General features: G+C 32.1%; 1 protein-coding gene across 1 annotated transcript; it reads left to right on the top strand.

The window, feature by feature from the left end:
- Positions 1–913: 913 nt before the first annotated feature.
- On the top strand, positions 914–20924 carry LOC129224757 (uncharacterized). Its single transcript, XM_054859304.1, has 9 exons — positions 914–931; positions 6623–6757; positions 9229–9320; positions 13142–13211; positions 15387–15652; positions 15755–15906; positions 16747–16898; positions 18701–18827; positions 20809–20924. Exons 1-9 carry the CDS (start codon positions 914–916, stop codon positions 20922–20924), a joined length of 1128 nt encoding a protein of 375 aa, XP_054715279.1.
- The last annotated feature ends 1367 nt before the right edge of the window (positions 20925–22291 follow it).

Below are 22291 nucleotides of genomic sequence, written 5' to 3'. Positions count from 1 at the left end.
GTTTGCTTACTTAATTTTAATTTAATTTTTATGAAATTATTCATTATTAAACAATATTTTTCTCTTGTTAAAGTAACTAATGACATTGCTAGTAAATATTTTTACAAAATTAAACTGTTAATTAATACTAATGAGATATGTATAGAACTTATATTCATTTTTAAGCTGAACACATAGTATTGTTATTTTTATAGTTTTTTTTTCCTAACCTCCATTTTTCCGGCATGCCGAAAAGGACCAGGCAAGTGATATTGAATTATCTGGTGACCCCTGAGTTTTGCGGCATGCGGGATAATGCAGGGTAATACGGTATATTACAGGATATAATATACCATGTGTTACATATTATAATATGGTACATATTATAATATGTACCATTATTTTTTCAGTTCAATGTAATTTTAACCTCCCTTCCCTTATTTATGAAGCTTTAGGGGAGGGGTTGAACAACCTCTTTCAGTTGAATTAGGAAGCTAAAATTATCTTGAAGAAACTTTTTTTTTGTGTGTATTTTTGAACCACCCTAGTGTCCACATCAGATGTTTAAGGTTATGCACAAAACAGGTAGTCACTCGATTTTATTAATTTTTGTAGCCAAGAAATCTACCCAAATTTAGAATAATAACTTTCAGTATAAGATTAGTATAAATAACTTTCAACTACACAACATTAAAACAATGCATGTTTTTATGGAACCAGAATCCAATTGTGTGGATTTAAAATACGTAGTTATCATGTTTGAACAATATAATTAACTATCCATTGTTATTTTAAGGTTTTTAACATTTTGAATAAGGACTTTTTTCTCTTTTTAACATCTCAGGTTCTTGGAGAAAATACTGATGTCCATACTAATGTAATTAAAAGACAGTTGTCATTTTTAACTGGAATTTTTTCATTTTATCATGGCAGTATGAGTTTAGTGTTGAAGGTAAGTTTTGATATTTCCTTTTTTTTTTTAAATTTTGTTATTCATGTTTTTATTTTCTTTAAATGGTCTATTTGACACTTCTGAAGCAATCAATGAGTGTATTGCTGATTACTAAAATTAAAACATCTGCTTGTAGTGATAATTTATAGCATGTCGAATGTAGGGCTGGGCGATGCATCGCCAAAAACCGGTGTGCATCCTACATCGTGAAACCGGTTCAGAATTTTTCTCTAAATCAATGCATCGATACTGTTCCAATGTACAGACACAGGTCCAGGATTGCTGCTCTTTTAATCTCTAATTTTTTCAGAAATGTTAATTAGCAACGTGTCAATCCAATCTAGTTTAACAATGAAGGTGCGAAGAGTTAGACCTTCATTTCTCCCAAAACACGTAAGAATTGCACATATGCTCTTAGTTATAGATGAAAGATATGTTGATGAACTAGTTTGTTTATCACTTGCCTGAAAAAAAGCAAAATTTTAAATGTAAAATAGCAACAAAAAATGCAACATTTTTTGGTGTTACAAGAAGTAGAGTCAAGGAAGTTAGAGGGATGAAGAACGATCACTTCGTGACCGATTTTTTTGTTCGGCGGAGAAAGTAACCGTAGAAACGGAACCTTTAATACGTACAGAAGCCAACTTTTAAGAACTGCTGACATGCTTTCGTCGCCAATGTTGAACTGGGGTTTCTTGGAATTGGCGGAGGTTGCCATTGCCTTCGGCTCCTAATTCCAAGAAACGCAGGAGAATGAATTTGTTAGGGGGTATAAGAGACGATGGGAAAGCCATTTAACTTTGGCCCCCTGCAGTATTGGGAGTTTAGAAAGCCTTTTGTATCCAAAGCTTTGAACAAATCGCAAAATGGTTCCAGATGCAATCTTTCTTTTCCCCATTAGTAGGTACTTAGCTACTGTTAAAAAATTCCAATTGATGTGTATCCACTTAGTTTAAATTTGTTGCCTTTTTAAAATCCCTTACTGATTACCCCTTTCTGAATTTAATTAAACAAATATTAAGGGATTATAACACTCTTTATGTGTATGTCAGTGATTTTGTTTTTAAACACAATTGATATGCGGTACCCTCCATCAGATACATTACTCCACGATAATGTCAACCTGTGTTTTAATAGCTGTTTATTTTGCTTATGATTCTGCCAATAAAAAGTCTCTTTTTCATGTATGTTTTTTCATTCCATCTCAGACAATATACATTTTCAATTACGCATTTATATTTTAGCTGGACTGGAAAACTAAAAGAAAAAAAGAAAAGTGAAAGTCGAGCAGTATCAGCAGGAAGAATTGGTGTCATATTCAAAACCATCAATTTCTCTGCTGGTACTTTTCGAGAAAAATAGAATCATCTTCACCATATCTATTTTCGCACTTCACCATACCCCCTCTTCCCTTTGTCACATGTCAAGCTGTTTTTTTCTAAACGTTCCTATTTAAAAAAAGGCTTGTTGACACATATTCCCCATCTTATGTCTTTCCTGTCATTTTTTTCCTCTTCCTTGTCACAAACTGTTACTATTTTATGAATCCCAAGCGGGACTTCATTCGCGGACAGCCAATGTTTTGTGGTAACATATGCAAATATATATTTGCCTACAGGGCCGTCCGAAGAGCTGATGGCGCCCGGGTAGAAAATTTCCTGCATACGCTAATACCTCCCTGCTATGCATAGTACAAATTAAAACGCAAGCAATAAATTTGTTTACCGGACGTCACAATAATAATGCAATTTTGTTTAAGAAAACCGTCTTTGTGATATGTTTACAGTTTAGGGGATAACTAACTAATGCACTTATCAAAATTTATGATCCCTCTTCCCTCTGTCGCAAAGTTTCACACTTCACCATAACCCCTTCCTTTTGACCCAAAGTTTCACACTTCCCCATACCCCCTCTTTCCTTTGCCACATGTTACATTGTTTATCATAAATGTTCTTATAAAAAAAAAGGGCTGATGTCATCACATTCTCCCTATTGCTTGTCCCTCCTGTCATTTATTTCCTATTTCTTGTCACAAACGGTAACAATTTAATGAACCCCACCTTAAAGAGGGATTTAATTCGTAGTCAGCTCCTTGCAAATTGACATTTCTCTACTCTTTTTTTACAAATGCAAAATAAAAATATTTATCGCCCTGGCATTGGTGCCAATAATTTGACACCAATGGTTATAGTTCACCAATTTCACAATTATGGAAGTCTTCCTGAGTGAAACGATACCATACAACTCTTTTCATACGTAAAACTTCTGCACAAACAATATTCTTTATGAAAGTAGGCATGCTCTCTGCAGTTAGAAATATAAAATTTCAAACTGTCAAATGAACGAACTCTACTCGAGGCTACTTATAATTGTCCATGCGAAAGCAAAATGTTTTATTAAAAGATAAAAATCGCTAAAACATAATCAAAATGAAAACATTTTAAATGCCCGTAGTTACCCGAAAAGCCTCAATAATAAAACCAAATGCAAAAATTTCATTTATTTACGATCAAGCGAGAAATGGCAACACCATAATATCAAAGACAATATTTTCCAGTAATTTCTTCATGCTAACTATGTCGCGTGAAAAAGTAAATAAAAATGAATTTTTATTTGCTTTTGATGAATTTTCGCTAACTTTTAATTGCTTCTAGCTCAAATTCTAGCCATCTTTTCGGGAACCCATTTTGAGTTTTAAAGCATTTTTCGCGATCTTTCCAACGATACCAAGCTCGAAGCATTAAAATGCATATTTCGTGTAGAAAAAGCAGTTTAAAAAATTAATTAAAACTTAATGTTTCACGCTTCCAACAATGAATTTCAACAATGGAAAAGAGATAAAATTAAAATTTTTGAATTTCGCTTACTAAAAAACGCTTATAACTTAGGATTTAGGTTATTGGACGTTGGGTGCCCTGACAATTTTTTCGTTAGGGGTATTTTTTAAAGACCTTTCCAGCCATATCAAATTTGAAAAAATGGACCATCCGATCGCGTAGAAAGAGCCATTTAGAACGAAAATTCGTTTTTTATTAATATCTCCGTTAATTAATGTTCGATTTCAAAAAAAATTATTGATAACACTAAAACTCGGCAATAGCTACGGAACAAAAAAAGAATGAAGGAAATCGGTTCTCAAACAGAGGAGGAATCGGTACCGAAAAAAAATGGCTTGCCTGTTAATATATAAAGATAACATTGGAATCAAAAATGTGGATTTTCTTTTCATCTTGTCTTGTTTTCGATCCGATTTCTTTTCTGTTAAGCATTTTATCACGCACGTCACTGCAAAATGTTGTAAATTAACAAATTTAGTGATATTTTGAACCAATTTACAACTACTATGATAAAAAAAAACAAAAAACGAATTTCGAATGGTGTTTGTTTTTATTTTAAAAAAAAATGAGGAAGCGCTGTGATCACTTGGATTGCGCAATCGAGTCTTGAAGCAGGCCCGGTAGAAATAGAGTGCCTTGGTAGAAAGAGAGAAACTAACTGCCTTCACCATGGCCCCGACCCAGGCCCATAAGATCCCCCCCCCCTTCTCGATCTTCCTCCCATACAGAAATGAGCTTGAAGCTTAATTACTTCCTTTCAGCATTTTCACAGAGCCAGGTGTGAGGACTGAGGAGACAGCAATTTGCACGTAAATGCAGTGCCATCTGCATTGGCGATTTACTGCCTTTGCAATTACTCAAGCATGCTTTTCGCCAAAATTGCCTTGCCAAGCTATACCTATATGTTGGCTTCCCTAGAATAAGTTCCGGCAGGCTTCTTAGGCATTTAGCATGGGATCCTACGGGAGTGATCGATGTATATGAGTTCTAATATCGCTGGTAGAGTTCCTAGCACAGATATCACACGGGTCAGTAACTCATAGTGTCACCGACTTAACCCCCCCCTCCCTCTACAAAAAAAAAAAAAAAAGAAGAAGAAAAAAGAAGAAAAGCTTTCTCAATGTTTTATGAAAATACAAAATTTATATAATTTTCAGAAACAACTCGGTTCTATATTTGTTGCAAAACAAAAGTTTGGAAGACAAATATAAACTGCGAATCCATTGTATGCAAAATTTGTGCTACATGATATATGTAACCTCCCCCTCCACCTGTAATATTGGGCATTCTATTTTCATTAAATTTGTTAGATTAAATATTTTTTATAAACTATGAAATCATCCCTGAGTGTCACCCGGTGCGGCCCCCCTCTCCTGCTTCTGGTTACAAGGAACCTTTTTTTAAATGCAAAAATATGTGAGCTTTTGAATGGAATGTGTGACTTTGCATCCATTTACTTACATCTTTTAACATTGAAAAAACAGGCTCATTGTAATCTCAAAACTTGTCTTCCATATTTTTTACTAATTTGTGCTTTTATCGCTGCTTTATAATATATTAAATTTATTTCTGGTGCTGAAATCTGTTAATTCGTATTTGGTATGATATATAATTTTTATACCTTGTACAATGTATATATTTGTAAAACTTGAACAAGCAAGTTTAGTTTAAAGAAAAAACCTTACATTGTGATACATCGGGCTGGGGCTACTTGGTCCCACGCAGCAAATCTGTTAGAATAAACTGTAAAACAGGTGGTGGTATCAAGAAGTACCAATGATTTTGAAAGAAAACTCAAAACATACATTCTAGTGAACAAACTATTTATATAAATTTTAAATTATTTATATAAATTAATATGAAACCAACGTTTACATAAAAACATATTTTTAGACAAACATAATTTCTCAAGCAGAAATATAATGTAACTGCAGCTAAAACCAATTGAAATGCTCATTATTTAAACATTAGGAAGAATGGAAACTTCTCAATCTAATGGCTTGGGTGGATTTATTTTTTCTAATATTATTTAATATCTGCTCTTCCTCCCTACTAAATACTACAGAATGCCCCAGGCTTATTTTGTGAACAATCTCTTAATTTCCTTTTTAGAGTTGATATATTTAAGTCAAAATGGGCTGATGCCACTCCCTAAGACATTTCTCGGGAATCAGTTGAATCTGGACATAGTTGAAATTTTTCCTCTTAATAATCTGCATTATTTCCTACTTCAAGGGGTTCTTTTTTACTTTCGGACCCTTTTGATCGCCAGATCTGCAAATAAACAGGTATAAATAGTAACTAACCTCTTTATTTTAAAAGATTACAAACCTTACTTAACATAATTTAGTGATGAAATGTGGTCTGGGGCTGCTTGAACGCTGGGTTCAAGTAGCCCCATTTTAAGGCAACCAGTGCACTTTTACTAACTTATATCAGTTACTGTGTTAATTATATATCTATAACCTTAAGACACTGTTATTTTATTAAGAAATAGAATGCAAACATAAAATTATCTTGACCTTGATGATATCAGATGTTTCCATGAACTTACATGTGAAAGTTTGCAGACACAAAAAACAACTGTTTAGGCTAGTTTACTATCATAACCTCAATCAGAAAAAGGCGGGAATAGCAGAAACTTTGTTTCGTGCACCATCCTCTGCCTAGTACTGCTACTTGTCATAGAGAAGGATTTTTAAGTCTATACATTCAGTTTTATAGGACCAGGAGGGATTTAAAACACTTTTTTCTCATGGGTTCAAGTAGCCCCACTTTACGGTACTTGAATTAACTAATTTACTTGAATTTTGATCTAAATTATCTTCATGCAACCTTCTATTTTTGTTTTAAGGAATCTAGGAACAACAGGCAACTTTTCTTGGCCAAACTAGATATTGCTTGGTCTCGCTACATCACTCTAATGCAGTGTTTTGACAATTTGCTTCATCTTCCTGTAAATCCTCTTCCTTTATCATCCTCAAAAAAAGTAAGATTTTATTTTGTACATCCTTTTTTTTTTGGTAAATTTTTGTAGAGGGAAAAAAAGTGAGATTTTTTAATTATTTTTTTTAATGTGTAGTAGAGGGTTGATAGTCTCAAAAGTCTATGGTTATGGCTCAGGGTTCCTGGAATTTAGGCTTTCTTTTCCTCTTGTTAGTAAGAATGTAACTCTTTTCATTTCTTCATAGAGTATCATTGCCATTTGGAATCACTTCTATTTATAGCCCCTTTTTATAAATACCTAAAGAAAAAAAAATCTTAATTTTAAAGTTCCTTTGAGCTATAAAATATCCTTTTTGTTATTGGACTTCAGAAAAATATTTGATGCTAACCCTCATATTATTTCCTTTCATACTTATTAAGCAATATACATTATTCAATAGCCACAAAGTTATTTCAACTTAAATCAGAAAATAGAAGGAAAATGACCAACTCCTGTGGCAAAAAAAAAAGCAGTGTGACTCCATAACTCCAACTCTTGACTCCTCAACCATTTCAGAAATGGGACTCGGAGGGAAAGTGACCAACTCTGATTCTTAAAATTTTAGAGCCTCCTACTCTGTAGCTGTGGGGTTTTTTTTTGTGAAATATTGATTAGGATTTTATGGAGATGATTTTATTTTCAGTTTAAAGCCTTCTAAAGTTTAAATTTATTTCTTTATTTTTGGCAATGGGAAATAAAAGAATATGTGAAGTGCTTTATTTTTTATCAGAAAGGAAAAATTGTTCTGATTGTTTTATTTTTGAGGAAAATTATTTATTTTTTGAGGATTTTGTATTCTTTAGTTAACTTCTAAAGCATTATTTATTTATTTAATTTTTGGTGCAAGGAATGACACCTAAGGCACTTTATTTTTACTCAAAAGAAAGAGTTAAAAACATTTTTTTCTCTTTTTTTTTTGGTGTGCTTTTATTTTTAATTCTTTTTTACTTTCTTCTATATCTAATACATAGAAGAAAGTATTGGATTCGTGCAAATTTTCGAATTTCGAATTTTGACGGATTCGAACGTTTTGAGGTGTGCCGAGTCCATTTCGACTATTTTTGGAAAATGTCTGTCTGTCTGTGTGTGTGTATGTGTGTGTGTGTGTCACGTCTGTGTGTGACCAGTTTTTTGTGGCCGCGCTACAGCAAAAACTACCGCATGAAATCGAACGAAACTTGGTACACATATGTGCCCCTATGTGAACTTGTGCCCATTGATTTTTGGCGCGAATTCCTCCAAGGGGGGTGGAGCAATGGGACGTTTTTTGAGATACACGTGATTGCTATTCCTCAGGAAGTAACTGGAGGAATCAAACAAAATTTGGTCCATATGTTGCCATTAACAAGAACAGGTGCTGATTCAATTTTGGTGTCAATAACTCAAACGGGGGTTGAGCTATAGAACGTTTTTCGTCGTCAATTGTGCCTGCTGTATCTCAAGAAATAATGAACGGAATGAAAGAAAAATTTATCGGCAAGTACCCCTTAGTGGGTATAAGAGCTGATTTTATTTTGGTGTCAACAGCTAAAAAGGGGGTAGGGCAATCGCTCGTTCTTTTTTTCCATTGTGAGTGCCCTATCTCAAGAAGTAATGCTACGTTCTGGTTGAAATTTGGAATATATGTGATGTAAACAGGCTTTGGTTCAACTTTGGCGCCAATCGCGCCAAGAGGTGCTGATTTATTTTTATTATCATTATTTTTTAGCGAATAAAAATAGTTTTATTATTGCAACAATAAGAAAGATAAATTGTAATAGATTGTCGTCTGCGTATTTCTCGTGATTTTAATTGTATGGAAATGATCAGAAATATTATCTCAATGATTTAAAATTTTTAACTGTTGCCATCTTATGTTTGTTAACAAATAAAATATTTGTAATTAATTCAAGCAAGGCTTTTAAAATAACTTTCAATTTTCGCTCTTTGCTTTGCTTTTGCAATAATTCAGACATTGGGATGGTCGTCAAGTTTTTGCATGTGTAATTTTGTTTTTGTTGGGAATATTGCTTCCTCGTCAAGCATGGGGAGGGATCAGAAAAAAAAAGAAAAATATAGAAGAAAGTTTCGTCATGGCCACAACATACTAGTTTTTTCTTTGAAAGAGATTAAAGAATGTTTGCAGGGAAAACATATATTAGTTGCATTGATTTAAAGGTGTCTCACCTTATGTGTTCAAAAATTATTTTTTTAGGTATTTATTTTATCAGATGAAAATGGTATATTTTGCTTTCAGAAATGCACTTAAAATGTTTAAAAGGTAGGTTTGGCATAATTTGCAGTTTTTGCTAACTAAGAGAATGTTGATCATCTGCTAGAAAATTGATGTTGATATGTGGAAAAGTTGGCTAACAGTTCTGTACAAAACTTCTTGTAAAATATTTTATTTTCGACTCATTTTACTGAATGAGAAATTGTTGATGATGATAGCATTTAAAATTTTTGATGTCTAACCATAAGGTACTTTTTTATAGCACCTATTTTTCATCCTGAAAGCAAACCGCTTACTTCAGTTGTGTCAGTTGAATCCATCTGTTATTGCTGGAGCTGTTTTTTGTAACAGTCGGTAAGATGTTTTTTAATCACAAGCATGTTCATAATAATACAAGTAAAGCTTATCAAATATAACTGATGCTTGTATTTGATAAAATTTCTTATGTGGTTGTAGAGATTAAAGAGCTTAAGCTTTTGAGTAGTAGAAATTTATCATAATTGCAAAATCAAAACGAAAATTAGTATTATAAGTAGCTACAGTAAGACCTCGATATAAGATCACTCGCTTATAAGGTCTCCGCGCATATAAGGTCACTTTTCTAAAGTCTTGGCTCAATAAATAGCAATTCTATTGGATATATGGTCAGGTGGTTATACCGTAATCCCTTATAAGGTCACTTTTGTCTGACTTTCGATGAATAAGTTCAGTGCCTAACAGATTCACTTCCAAAAAAATTTTGGCAATGTACGATTCTTAAAAAGTGAAAAGTCATTTCTCCTGTATTAACGTATAGTATGAAGTGCAGAAAATGCAGTAGAAAGTGATGCTAAAAAATGAAGTAGTAACACAAGCACTCAGCGTGTACATGTTATAAGACATTTCTTTACTAGCCCTAAGAGAGCTAAAGGATATTTTCAGAAAATATAGTAACCATTGCACTTAAATTAAAGAAAAATTGCAACAGTCCTGTATGATTGATAATTTCAAATAAGGTTAATTGTGCATCAGTACTTTTCGTGAGCATATTTGTATGCAGCTTTGTTCTAAATGAAAAATCATTTAAAAATTTATTGATTCCAAAATTGTAATTAATTTAAATCAATTATTAAACTATTACAGCCTAATTAAATGAAAAAACTGATTGCATCAAATTTGACAAATAATTGATGTATGTACGTGTTTATTCCTTATGAATCGGTTATAAGGTCATTCTGCTTAAACGGTCAGTTTCTCGAAGTCCATAGGGGTGACCTTATATCGGGGTCCAACTGTATGTAGAATTTTGTTCTGTTCTACGTAGAAAAGGGTACTTAAACAATGATTGGTTAATCAGGTATTTAATAATTATAGAAATTTGTTTTCCATTCATATTCTTCGTTATTCTCAAGAAAACAGTTCTAGTCAAAAATAGGTAATGACTTAGTCAAGAATTTTTTTCTCTTTTTTTGAGCTTCCAGCACTTATTTTCTCTTCTCATAATTTTCAAAAAAAAAAAAAAAAAAAGAAGATATTGTTGATTTCAAGAGCTGAAAATTTCAGAAATTTTACGTGTACAGAACTGAAAGTTGAAAAATCCTCCATTATAACAATATTTTGCAAGGCTTAAATTTTCTTGATTACAACAGGCTTATGAAAATTAAAGCCTTACGAAAATAAGTGCTTTTGCAATAGTTACCAACATTGATAATGGTGAGGAGAAATTTACAGTTGGACTTCATCATGCAGTAGACGGCATGTAATTCTGTTGTAAATTTCTCAGTTAAAACTTTTTCAATAAATTTATTTAAGAGATAATTTTATTTTCATGCACCCTAGAATTCCTTCCAGGAGAACAATTCAACTGAATCAATGTGGTAAAGCAAGTAATCATTAAGTAAAGATTCTTAGTTGGCAAGTGCTTGAAAATTTTGAAGGAAAGTGAAAAGTGTACATGGTAGGCAAAACTAGATGAAAGTGTCAAATGTGTAGCATGCAATGAACTTGACTGTAGTAGAGTGATGAGTTTATCTATGATAGAAGCTGACGTTGACTGATGCATGTTTAGTCATGTTTTAATGGGTTAGAAAGTTGAACAAGATGATTCTATTGAGGTTCAATGCTGGTACCACTAGAATTTGAATACAGGTCTATAAATGTTTGGTTAAAAGCTGGCTGTTTGTGGATTAGTTTACAGCCAAAATATTTGTTTTTGTGCTACTGTTCACTTCACTGAAACTTTTGTGTGAGGTTCTTGCAATTTTTTGCAGAAAAGATTTATTAAAAATGCATGGCAATGTTGGCAATTATAAATGTTCATATCCATTGTTTTTGGTGATTGAGAGCATGCAACTCTGTAGCAGTTGAAATATCAAGCTCAGCTCTTTTTTGAACAAAACAAAATATTTTTTAGCACATGACTACTTTTTCATCAGCTTTTTCCCTGTCTATTAACTGTTCTCATAATCATGCAGTGCACCTGACCATTGTCAAAAATTAATTTTTGTATTTGTATCTTTCTGTGCAGCATATCATTATCATATTCTTTGTTTATTCTGTGATTTTGAATTAATAGTTATTATGTAAATTCTGTACAACTGCAGTATCTCAAATATCTTGGGAAGGGGAAAAAAATCTAAATAATAATAATAACTAATTTTCATCATCATTCGGCTCTGGCTCAATATCACTATAAGCAATTTTGGCTTCAGTTATTGGCCAATTCCTCATAGTATTTTAGTTATCTTGATGTTGATCTGAGATTTATTCCATCATCTCATCAATGTCCATTATTTTCGCTTTTTTGTCTGTTCTTTTCCTACAAGATAGATTGGAGCTTGGGCGGTTGAGCAGCCTGTGTCTTATGCATGAAAAACTTGGAGGGGGAACCAGACTGTTTTTGGTAGAATATCCTTCAACAAAGCCTTTGTTTTGTTTTATATATACAGATTTAAATAATGCACTTATTTGAAAATAAATCTTGTCTTTTTTCCCAACTTTTTTACCTTTGGTGTCTTGGGAAATGCAGGACTTTTTGTAGTCAGCTTTCAATTGTCTATTTGTCTATCAAGTCTGAGGAAGAGATTTCCCAATCTGGAAATTTCTTGAACCTTGTTGTGCTTGATTTAATGCAGCCTGAGACTTTATTTACTGTACATATGTGGTCATGTGTTCTCAGACATTTCAATATGAGACCACAGATAATTCTATAAAAGTAAGAACCTAGGTGTCAAACCACGTTTTTTCGTTAATTTTACATGGTTTGAAAAAGAAATTAAATAATGTTGATAAATAAATAAATTACTAAAATAATAAATAATATGAGTTGAGTTAGGGTAGCACCTACTAAAACACTTCAAAACTTTTGAAATAGTTGAAATATTTTCAAGATGCTAGGGGTTTGAAATCTCAAATAAGACACCTTTCCGTGATGGACATGTTTTAATGTTGGCATGTTCCCAAAACATAGATTTTCTTTGGAAATTGCAGTGAATGAAAGGTCAGTTTGGAAAAATAGTAAAAGGGGAGACAAAAATGCTAGAAAAATAAGGATCATTTCAGATTTAAAATAACAAATTTCTGTAGAGACAGCCAATTTTCTACAAATATCTTCCAACTCAAGTTAGAACTTTGTACAAATTCTGCAGATTTCTTGAATTTTAAAGTAAATCTAAAGCTTCTGCAGATGGCTTGTGAAATTCAACATTTCTCGTGGGCTTTCCGCCAAATTTTTGTAATTTCCAAGAAATTTAGATTTTTTCCAATTTAAAGAAATCTGCAGAATTTGCAAAATTTTGTCTCGAGTTGGAAGATGTTTGCAGAAAGTCTGCAGTTCCTGCAGAAATTTCAGAGAAATCTGTAGAATTTCTGCAGAAAACTTGTCTGAGTTTTCCTCTCACATTTGAACAGAAATGTTCTGCGACGTATGTCGCAAATTTAGTAGTTATTCTGCTTTGGGGCTTGGAGAGATAATTTTGTGTAGTAATTCAAAAAGGATTTTTGAATAGAAATTCTTGCTGTAATTTTATCTTAATCATGTTCATATTTTTTTTTTCTTGAATTTACATAATATTGAAACAACAGAAGGAAATGTTTGAAGTTTTTTAGACTATTTGAATGGGTGTTTCCCCTCCCCTTCCCCCCATCTTATCATTTTTATGCCATGCAGTGACTAAACATCGCACTTTTTCTTCTAGGATTCTTGCATCACAATTAACACCTGAAGTTACTTTCTACTTAACATTGATGTCTAATGTGAATGCTTCAGTAAGTATATTTTATTAAATTATTTATTCTTTTCTAATTTTTTTTACGTGTTATATTATTTTTTATTGGCTTTTTAAAATCATAACATATTTACTCATATAACGAATTATAATGATTTAATTTTCAATTGAAGAATATTTGCTAGGAAAATTTTTATTTCCTAAAAAGAAAGTTTTGCATCTTTTTTTAATGATCACTCATTAGTATGATCATTAAGGAAGGATAAATTGTCGTGTTTTAAAACAGTTTAAAATCAAATCTTCAGCAATTTCGTCTAGGCAAAAGCAATTGGATTCGGGCCAAAATCTTATCCTGAATATTGAACATTTGTATTTTAAGTAAACAATGTTGCATATCCTCTCTAGTTGTCCTGTCTAATATCTCTTTAAATTAAAAATTTTCAATTGCAGTCATCCATCTTTGAAGGAATTGTTACGAAACATACATCATTCCAAATTGTTCTCCTTCCTTCTCCTCAGATTCTTTCTGTCTAGCAAAAAAGGCAGTACAGTAAAAAAATTTCAAAAAGAAAAATTTAGTCAAACATGTAGTAAGGGGTGAAATAACTACTAAAAACAACATTTCCAATTATGGTTATGGAAAGGAAAAATATGTGTTTGTGATTTCCTTGTAATAACTTTAGGAGAATAGTTTGATTCAAAAGAAGAAAAAAAATGTTTTTTGCTCGAATGCTCTTGCATGTCTAGTGGTTTGGTTTGCTCTCAGCCTGTTTGATTTTGCGTGGGTATTGGGAATGAACATACAATATCTTTTACTTCATGTGCTGTATAATAATTCTAAAGTTTCATGCTAAAAGGCGGGAAGTAAAGATATTGATACCACCTTCTTATGCTTTTTGATTTGAGAAAATTTGTTCAGTATTGAACACTTCAAAAGAAGCTAATGTTTTTCTTTGCACTTTCAGAGAAAATACTATATAAAACCTGTACAGAAAGTCAGATTTCTTAGGACAATCTTGATATTAAAAGGTTTTGATTCTATACGTATTCACAAAATACAGAGGTGCCCCCTAAGAGCAAGGGTGCACTCCCCTAAATATTGCAAAGACTGCCCCAAAAGCAAGAGCCCCCAATGAGAAAATACCCCTCAAAAACACCTCCCCCTTAAAAATTTCAATGGCGCAGTTTGCGCCGTGCCCCCCTCCCCTAGGTGGGCACCCCTGCAAAATAATTTTTGGTTTGGTTTTGTAGTAGGGTTTTTAATTAATTTTTGTAATTCCATTTTTTTTTACTATAGGGAGCCATGGTACTACTATATGCCACTGTATGTACTTCACGGTTGCTTATTAATTGTCATATTTTCCCATGTGTTAATCTGTCCTTCTATCTATTTATTTATCTTGGTGTTTTGATTCTTCCATATATGTTCAAACTTTTTGGTTTTTTTTTTAAAACTGAAATAATACATTTTTATTTTAATTAATTTAGTAGTTTTTCTTTTATTAGAGCTTAGAAGTCCTGAGCAACAAATTTTATTGCAGCCGAAATAAATAAGTAATGTGCTAAATATCTAAGATTTGTATAGTAAAATAAAGTATCAGTGCTTTTGGCTTCAACTATTATGAAATATTATGTTCATAACCATGAAATTTTCTCTGTTTTCCAGTGTTGTGTTCAATAATAAAATAATGTTTTTATATCAGATATTCAAAATATTCTTATTTAATGCCTAAATTGCAAAGTAGGATATTGAAAACATTACAATATCTATCTAGAGGTCTACTCTATCTAGAATAATTTCATTGTTGCCTTTACTTGTGTGTATGGAATGACTAAAATAGGCTTCGTTTTTAGTTTTTATGGCCCAATTTTAACTTAATATTTTTTTTCATTCACTAATTTCATTTTTGTAGCTGACTTTCTTTGAAAAAAGATATTAAAAATAAAACTGGATGTTAGTTTCTATAGTCATTTTCAAAATGGACTTCATCTCTTAGTGTTATTATTTAGAGGGCCTTAGAAAAGGGTTGAAAGTCCATGATTTTGTCCAAAGAAAAAAATATGACTCTTAAATAAAAGAAACCAGTTTTGTTATTTTTTAATGTGCTATACATTTATTAATAGAACAGTTATCTTTTCCAAAAGTTAAACTTTTTGTTTTAAATTACAGTATTTTTAATCTGCAAATTACATTATCTAATTTTGTTTCTTCTAGTCACCGGTTACCAATGTGCCCAACTCTATGACTGATTTACCACCTGATGTAGAACTTAAGTACGTCTACTTATCCCGCAGAACGATAGCGAGTATACTCAAGTTTAATCACGTTTATGTGGGTAGTCACATTAGAATGAAGAAGGAACATTCCAAAGTGGCCATTTCCACTCCATTGACAGTGAGCTCTGGCTCAGAAGGAGATGTCGATTCTGGAAACTGCAGTGAGAGTCTGAGGGGACTAGATCAAAAGAATAGGAAAGTGATGTTCCCACCTTTTGAAACCCTTCCAAAAAAATATCAGGAGAAATGGTTTTCATGTTGTGCCTTTCATGTAGGCTGTTCTAGAAGAAATTTATTTGTTTCTAGGCATCCGAATCCTATACAAAATTATGAGCTCCAGCGTAATTTCACTTCAACCTTGAGTGAGGAAGAAGATTCAGGAGTTCATTCCCAGAGTCCACTTTTAAGTCATAAAAATGTATTAAGTGAATTCAAAAAGATATTTTGTGATAATCAAGGTAAGTTATTAATTAGCCCTTTGTTTATCTTTATTACTTGTTTTATAAAATCATGAACTACTGTTTAAAAAATGCAAAACCCTTCAACTTTATACATTGTATTGCAAATTCGTGTTATTCCTTTGTCTATATTATAATTTCAATAAGCAATTTTTGTTAATCATATACAATTGACGCTCAATTTTACGAACTTCTAATTTATGAACTTCTGCAATTTTACAAACTGCTTACTGGTCCAGAAGTGTTTGTCATTAAAACAGTGCTATTCAATGTTATAAAATCTTGATTTTAAAAACTTTTCTTGGCCCCAAACAGTTTGAAAAATCGAGCTTCAATTGTATTTGGTTCAAATTTACTGAAAAATAAGACAGGTATAGTAGGGTTATAAGCTTGATACCCTGTTTTCATAAATAAATGTTAATTACTTTTCTGTTTTCTTTTCTTATTTAGTTTCATGTAGCCATTTGGTTTGTAATCGCCATGCCTCACTCTTGGCTGCAAAATTTATGTCCAATTTTCCGGTGAATCATAATAATTTTAGTGGATCCTGTGATTTAGAATTTGCTTGTTCATTTTGTATAACCCACCACACCTTACCTAGTTCAAATTGTCTTAGAAAGAGTTGGAATTCTGAAATACACCTACCCAAAAGTTTGCTGTCCATTCATGGAAACTCTGCTTCCTTTAGTAATAGGACTTCCACTTCTAAAGTACACAAGAACAAGAAATTAAAACTCCAGATTCTGAAATGTCGCAGCAAAAGTGCTAATTACTCTAGAACAAAACACAGTTCTCATCAGCATGCTGAGAGGTCTGTTTCTGAAGGTTCTTTCTCAAAAGCTACCATGGCGAGAGAAAGGTTCGAGTTTCCCGGTGTTTCCAGTGAAAAAGACGAACCTGAAAAGATGGTCCTCTTTGTGCAGAGATGTGGGGCATGTACACTTTTATTGCTTCTCAAGAAGAAATATGAGAACAAGGTTCTTAAATATTTGGTAAGATTTTTTTTTTTTTTTTTGCAGTACAGTGAAATTTCTCTGGAGCGACCACTCTCCGATCCTGGAAAAAGTGGGTATTAATTTAGGTTGGTCGCTCTTAGAAATCATTTTTGATCATGCAAATACAGCACCAATAGCTGTTATTTATCTTCTTCCTGCAGTGTATAAATCAAGAACATTATGATAAGAATGTATAAAAAAAAAGACTTTTATTTCTTTTTATTTTTTAAATAAAATGTACTTTTTACATTAATTTCCTTTCTGATCTTTCTTTCATGTGTAAGTTGATAACTTCTACACGTTTCTCGGGCGTGAGATAACTCGCTTTTTCAGAAGTTTAACTGCAATGTATGGTGATGAAATGCAAAATGCAACTTCACTGAAACCATCTCTTGAGCTATTCAAATGTGCTAAAAATAGATTTTGTTCACTGTAATGAACTAGAAATACTCAGTTCTAAATCCCCTCCCCCCTCTTCCATAAGCAATCAAGAAATTCCAAGAAACAAGATTTTGAAGAAGTTCTATTCTTATCAACCGCCCTCAATGACAGGTGATTGCTTGACTTGCTCAAGATGTGCATGTGCCACCTTAGCTTCCCAAGGGTCCAAAAGACAACACCCTCCTTTCTGTGACATTTTTGAGGTTTCAAACAGTGAGGGTAAGAAAGGAACACGTTTGCGCCCACAGGAAAATAGTTTTAATCCTTTATTCTGGTTTCCTTCCACCTCTGTTAACATGAAAAAACTGATCTGCGTACAAACTAAATGTTCTATTGCTTTTCTTTTGTTGTCACTCCCTTTTTGAGTTTTCTCTAACAAAAATTCCTATATTTGTTAATGCTGAAATTCACAATTTGCCAGTCGTTGTGAGAGGTCTCAATTGTCTTTCCCAGAGGTATTTTAACATTAGTCATATACTGGGAAAAATCGGTGCCTCAGAAAAGTGGCGGTTAATAAAGATGGTTGCTATATAGAGGTGGTCGCTCATAGAAGTTTCACTGTATAATAATTTCCTCTTGTCTGTTTTCTTTTGTTTCGAATGTATCTTCCTTTTGCCTCAAATTTCTCTTCCAGACTTAGAGGTTTCTGTAGTCTTAGTTGATTGTTTTATGATCAAATACTGCCAAAGTAATAAAGCTTACATTAATAAAAATATAAGGAAGAAACATTTTGTTCATTACCTGACCTATAAGTTGTAAAAACAAGCTTTAACAAGTTTTTGAGACTAATCTAATTTACATTATTTTCTTTTTCTTAATTATATAATTTTGATGATAGAAAATAACTTTATGATTTCTAGTTTATGACAAAAATTTATTCTTGAAATTTTGCATTTATCTATAAGGGAGCCCAGACTCCTAAATAAACATTTAAAAAAATGTTTTCAATTTTATTTTGCACTTATTCTGCATGACAACGATTGCCCTTTGCTTTTTGGCATTTCAAACGACACCACACAAATCGACAGATTTCACGCTTGAATGGTTGGAGTATCGTCAAAGTTTAAATCTTCCTCGTGAATTTCTAGAAAAGGCAGTCCATTTTTATTTCTCAAACAGTATGCGTTTTGCTAATGAACTACCATGGAAGCTGCATGAATAACATGGAAAAGTAAGACACAACTTAGAAAATGCAGCATGGGTCAACGAAAACATAGGGAGGAATATAGTAAAAAACAGCATTTTAAGGCAGTGGATAAGGTGTTTTGGTATAATCCAATTTTTTAAACAAATTATATTCTAACTAGCTGAAGTTTATCCCATATGTGTGATTAAATTTTGCGCATTCTCTTTTTCAGTGGAATTGTGGATTTTCTCTCCTGAAGGATTTGGAACATGGAGCAGAAAAAATGTTGGAAAATTATGTTCATACGGATGCAACTTCATACTTGCTTTTGTATAATAATGCTCAAGAAATCTTGAAGGGTGTGTTTATGTGTGTTTTTTATTTATTTGTTTATTTATTTATTAAGATAGTTTGGAAGAGGAATATTTTTTTAACGCTGAAATGTTTAATTTCAGTATTTTGGTGCTTTTACTTGCAATGTTTTTATTTTGTGCATATAAGATTGAGAAACTACTTTCGATACTAAAAATTTCCTGATTTTTAAAAATTAAAATCATTTCATTTTTCACTTTCTGATGTTGGCAGCCCTGTCATGAGTCATGATGATTTTGAAGTCCAACACTTGAGAGAACAGGAGGAGGGGGGGGGGGGGGAGTCTTAATCTTCTTCACCAATTCAGTCTAAAAATATAGACATAACAGTTTGTATCTTATGTCTTAAAATCCGTCAATTTTTAACATCATCGATTTTAAACTCTGCATTTTAGCTACTAAACATCATTTTCCTTTTGCAAATGTTTTCTGGTTTAATATTATTTTATGTTTTAAGTTATGTATTAAGCTTAAAATATTCATTTAACTTGTTATTTCTGATGAATTTCATGAATGGACAAACTATATTTAACATTTAGAAACTATTTCATAATTAAAAAAAAAACATTTTAAGGTTCAGAAAGAGTTTAATAGGTCCTTAAAAATTCCTTAAATTTTTCATTTTTTCAAAGAAGTACAAACAACGAAGTAAAAGCAGCACCTGTTAGAGTTACCATACTATCGACACATCTTGTGATAAAACAGATAAGTGTTTCTCATAAATACTAATTTTGCAAGTTTGAGATTGGCAATAATAATTTGTCAATACTGTTTTATTTAGATTGATATGTTATTCTAAACAGAAAGAATATTTAATATAAATTTATGTATAAGGAATAAAATGTGTGACTTAAAACGTGTAGGTACTATTATATGTTTTGTTATGTAAAATTTACTCACAGAATAGATGCAATTGAAATTTTTTTTTAATCTGTAAGTCAGAGTTATATGCTGCATTTAAGTCTTCTTTGAAAGTAAATGTTATACAGTAGACCCTCAATTTACGTGCGGTGGTTACACTTTATGACTATACTGTGTTCATAAAGACCTACTAGTAGTGTTAAAATATTCGATTAGGTTGCATCGATAAAAAAATACTTCATTCTAGTGATAGATAAAATGAATATTAAGTTTATTGTGTACTTATTTCGATACACATGTACATAGAACAATGTACAGTACATAGCATAAAGAAAACATGAGTTACTTAGTGTTTGTAAAAAAAAAGAGCTGGTTATAATAGTCTTTTAGCTGTCATCAATTGTTTTCTCTGTTGTTTTTCATTGAGCATTAACACATCCATGATCACAATTATCCCTTCCATGGCCGGATCTTCCTCACTTATAAATCAGAAATATCATTTGCCATTATCAAATAATGGCTCAAAATTTTCAATGTGAAAGTTTTTGGTTGTGCATCATCAAGGTCCTCAATGGTGGTTTTGTCCTCTTTTGTCACTTCTAAAAGCTTTTTTTTTTTCAGTGGGAGTGTGTAAGTTTAAAAACTACTTCTGGAAAGAGCTCTGGAACAAAACACAAACAAAAAGGGGTCATTTGCCCAAGCTCACTTATTTGCATGCCAAAATGTAGTTTATTGCATGTTCTCTGCAATTTCAAAAGTTTGAATTTTAAAGCAAGGATAAAACCGATTCACCGATCAAATAACACTGCAGACAGTGTCGTTGGCGCTCTTTAGTGTTGAATTTACTACTAACTCATGTTGAACTATAATCAAGTTCAAAAAAAAAAAAAAAAAAGTTTATCTGTTTGCTATGCCACACCCACATAAAGTCCTAACTCACCATCTACATAAAACAAAATAAAGTCATCAAATCTTAAGCCAAATATAATCAAATCCTCATAAAATGAACCTGCGTAAAATGAGGGTCTGCTGTACTTTTTTAAAAGCTTTCTTTTTTGCAACAATAAAAACAGTATTCCAAATAAATGATGCATATTTTCCTCCTTAGAGCACCCTTGTTTTGCTCATACAAGATTTTCTGAAAAATTAACAAAGGAAATTGTTTCTAACCTCCAAGAGGATTTCATATCAGATCCAAGCCTTCATTTAATGTGCCTTATGTAAGTATTTTATATTTTAAGTTATTTACTGGTATAAATTAAAATTTTTAACTGCATGTTTTGTGCCTTAATGTGTAATTGATGCAACAAAAGATCAATCCCCCCCCCCCCATGATATTTATCTGAATCGATTAAAATGTTTTTAGTGTTTTGATTTTTTTTTTTTTTTGATATAATAAAAGATTTGTTTTACTGCAAATACTATTGCAGTATTGCTAAATTTTAGATCTTACACAGGCTCAATTTAAGAAAACCCTATTTTTATATAAAAAATCCCTTTTGTACTCAAAGTTGTGTGGCTAAATTTAATTATACCTTGTCTCTCTAATTTTATAAATAAGTCTCCCTGATTGTCATCGTTCAATGTGGGAGCATGGTATTCTACTAGTGAGTTTTATGGCGCTCACATATTTGCATCACTGAAAGATGTTACTGGTTAATTTTCATGTATAAATTATCTCACTCTAAGAAGTTTTGTATACAAACGAGCCTATCTATCTTAAATTTCATAAAAAGGAAAAAATAACAGAGGAGTTTTCAAGATAGAACAATGATGTTGGAATAAAGTCAGAGTTAATGCAATTTTTAGATTAAAATTCTTTTGGATTAATATGGTTGAAGCTTTTAATATACAACTTACTCTAATTACAGATTTTACCTTTAATAATTACCACCAGTAATGAGTTCACATCGTGCATGTAGAGGAAAAAAGAGTTGTTAAAAATGTTGAGACTTTTACCTTTAGTTTAAAATAGAAGAATTTAGAAAAAAAATATTACAAACCCAAATTATAACTGTCCTTCATACCTCGGAAAAAAAAGAAAAAGAAAAACATCAGGAAGCTTAGAATTGTTTATCAATTCTCCCTTCCCTTTCCCGAGTACATGTAATTTTTAATAAATACGCTCCTCGGGCAATATATATGTTTGCTTGGGTTCCATTGCTCCTGCAGACTCAAAGGTCAATTCAATACACAGCTGTTGATATAATAAAAAATGCTTTTTGTCTGCAACTTCCTTTGTTGATAGTGATTGTTTGGGCTCAAATGGGAAAATAGCAATGTAGACAGAATTGGAGATATAGAGATTTTGAAGTGCTACAAAAACAGCGAAATGGAGAAATGTTTTTAGGGAGGGGAGCATAAGGAGGTTTTCAGGATAAGCAGGTTGGAGTATATATATTTTTTCTTTGCACTACTGGTCTTCCAACTTTAGTGAATATATGAAATTTGATTACATATTCATGGCATCTTAAGATATTCAAAAATAACTTTTACTGGATCTTACTTATTAATCTATGTAGAACCAAATGCAGATTTCATTATCATTATATGACAGGGCTGTCCAACTGCAAAGAGCCCACGGGCCAGAA

Source organism: Uloborus diversus, chromosome 6 (assembly GCF_026930045.1).
Source record: "Uloborus diversus isolate 005 chromosome 6, Udiv.v.3.1, whole genome shotgun sequence".
NCBI lineage: Eukaryota > Metazoa > Arthropoda > Arachnida > Araneae > Uloboridae > Uloborus > Uloborus diversus.
This window is presented reverse-complemented; position numbering and strand designations above follow the sequence as displayed.

Coding starts and splice junctions, on each gene's coding strand:
- LOC129224757 (XM_054859304.1), top strand. Junction 6,758..9,228: donor CTTTATCATCCTCAAAAAAA/GTAAGATTTTAT, acceptor ACTTTTTTATAG/CACCTATTTTTCATCCTGAA. Junction 15,907..16,746: donor GATATTTTGTGATAATCAAG/GTAAGTTATTAA, acceptor CTTTCTCAAAAG/CTACCATGGCGAGAGAAAGG.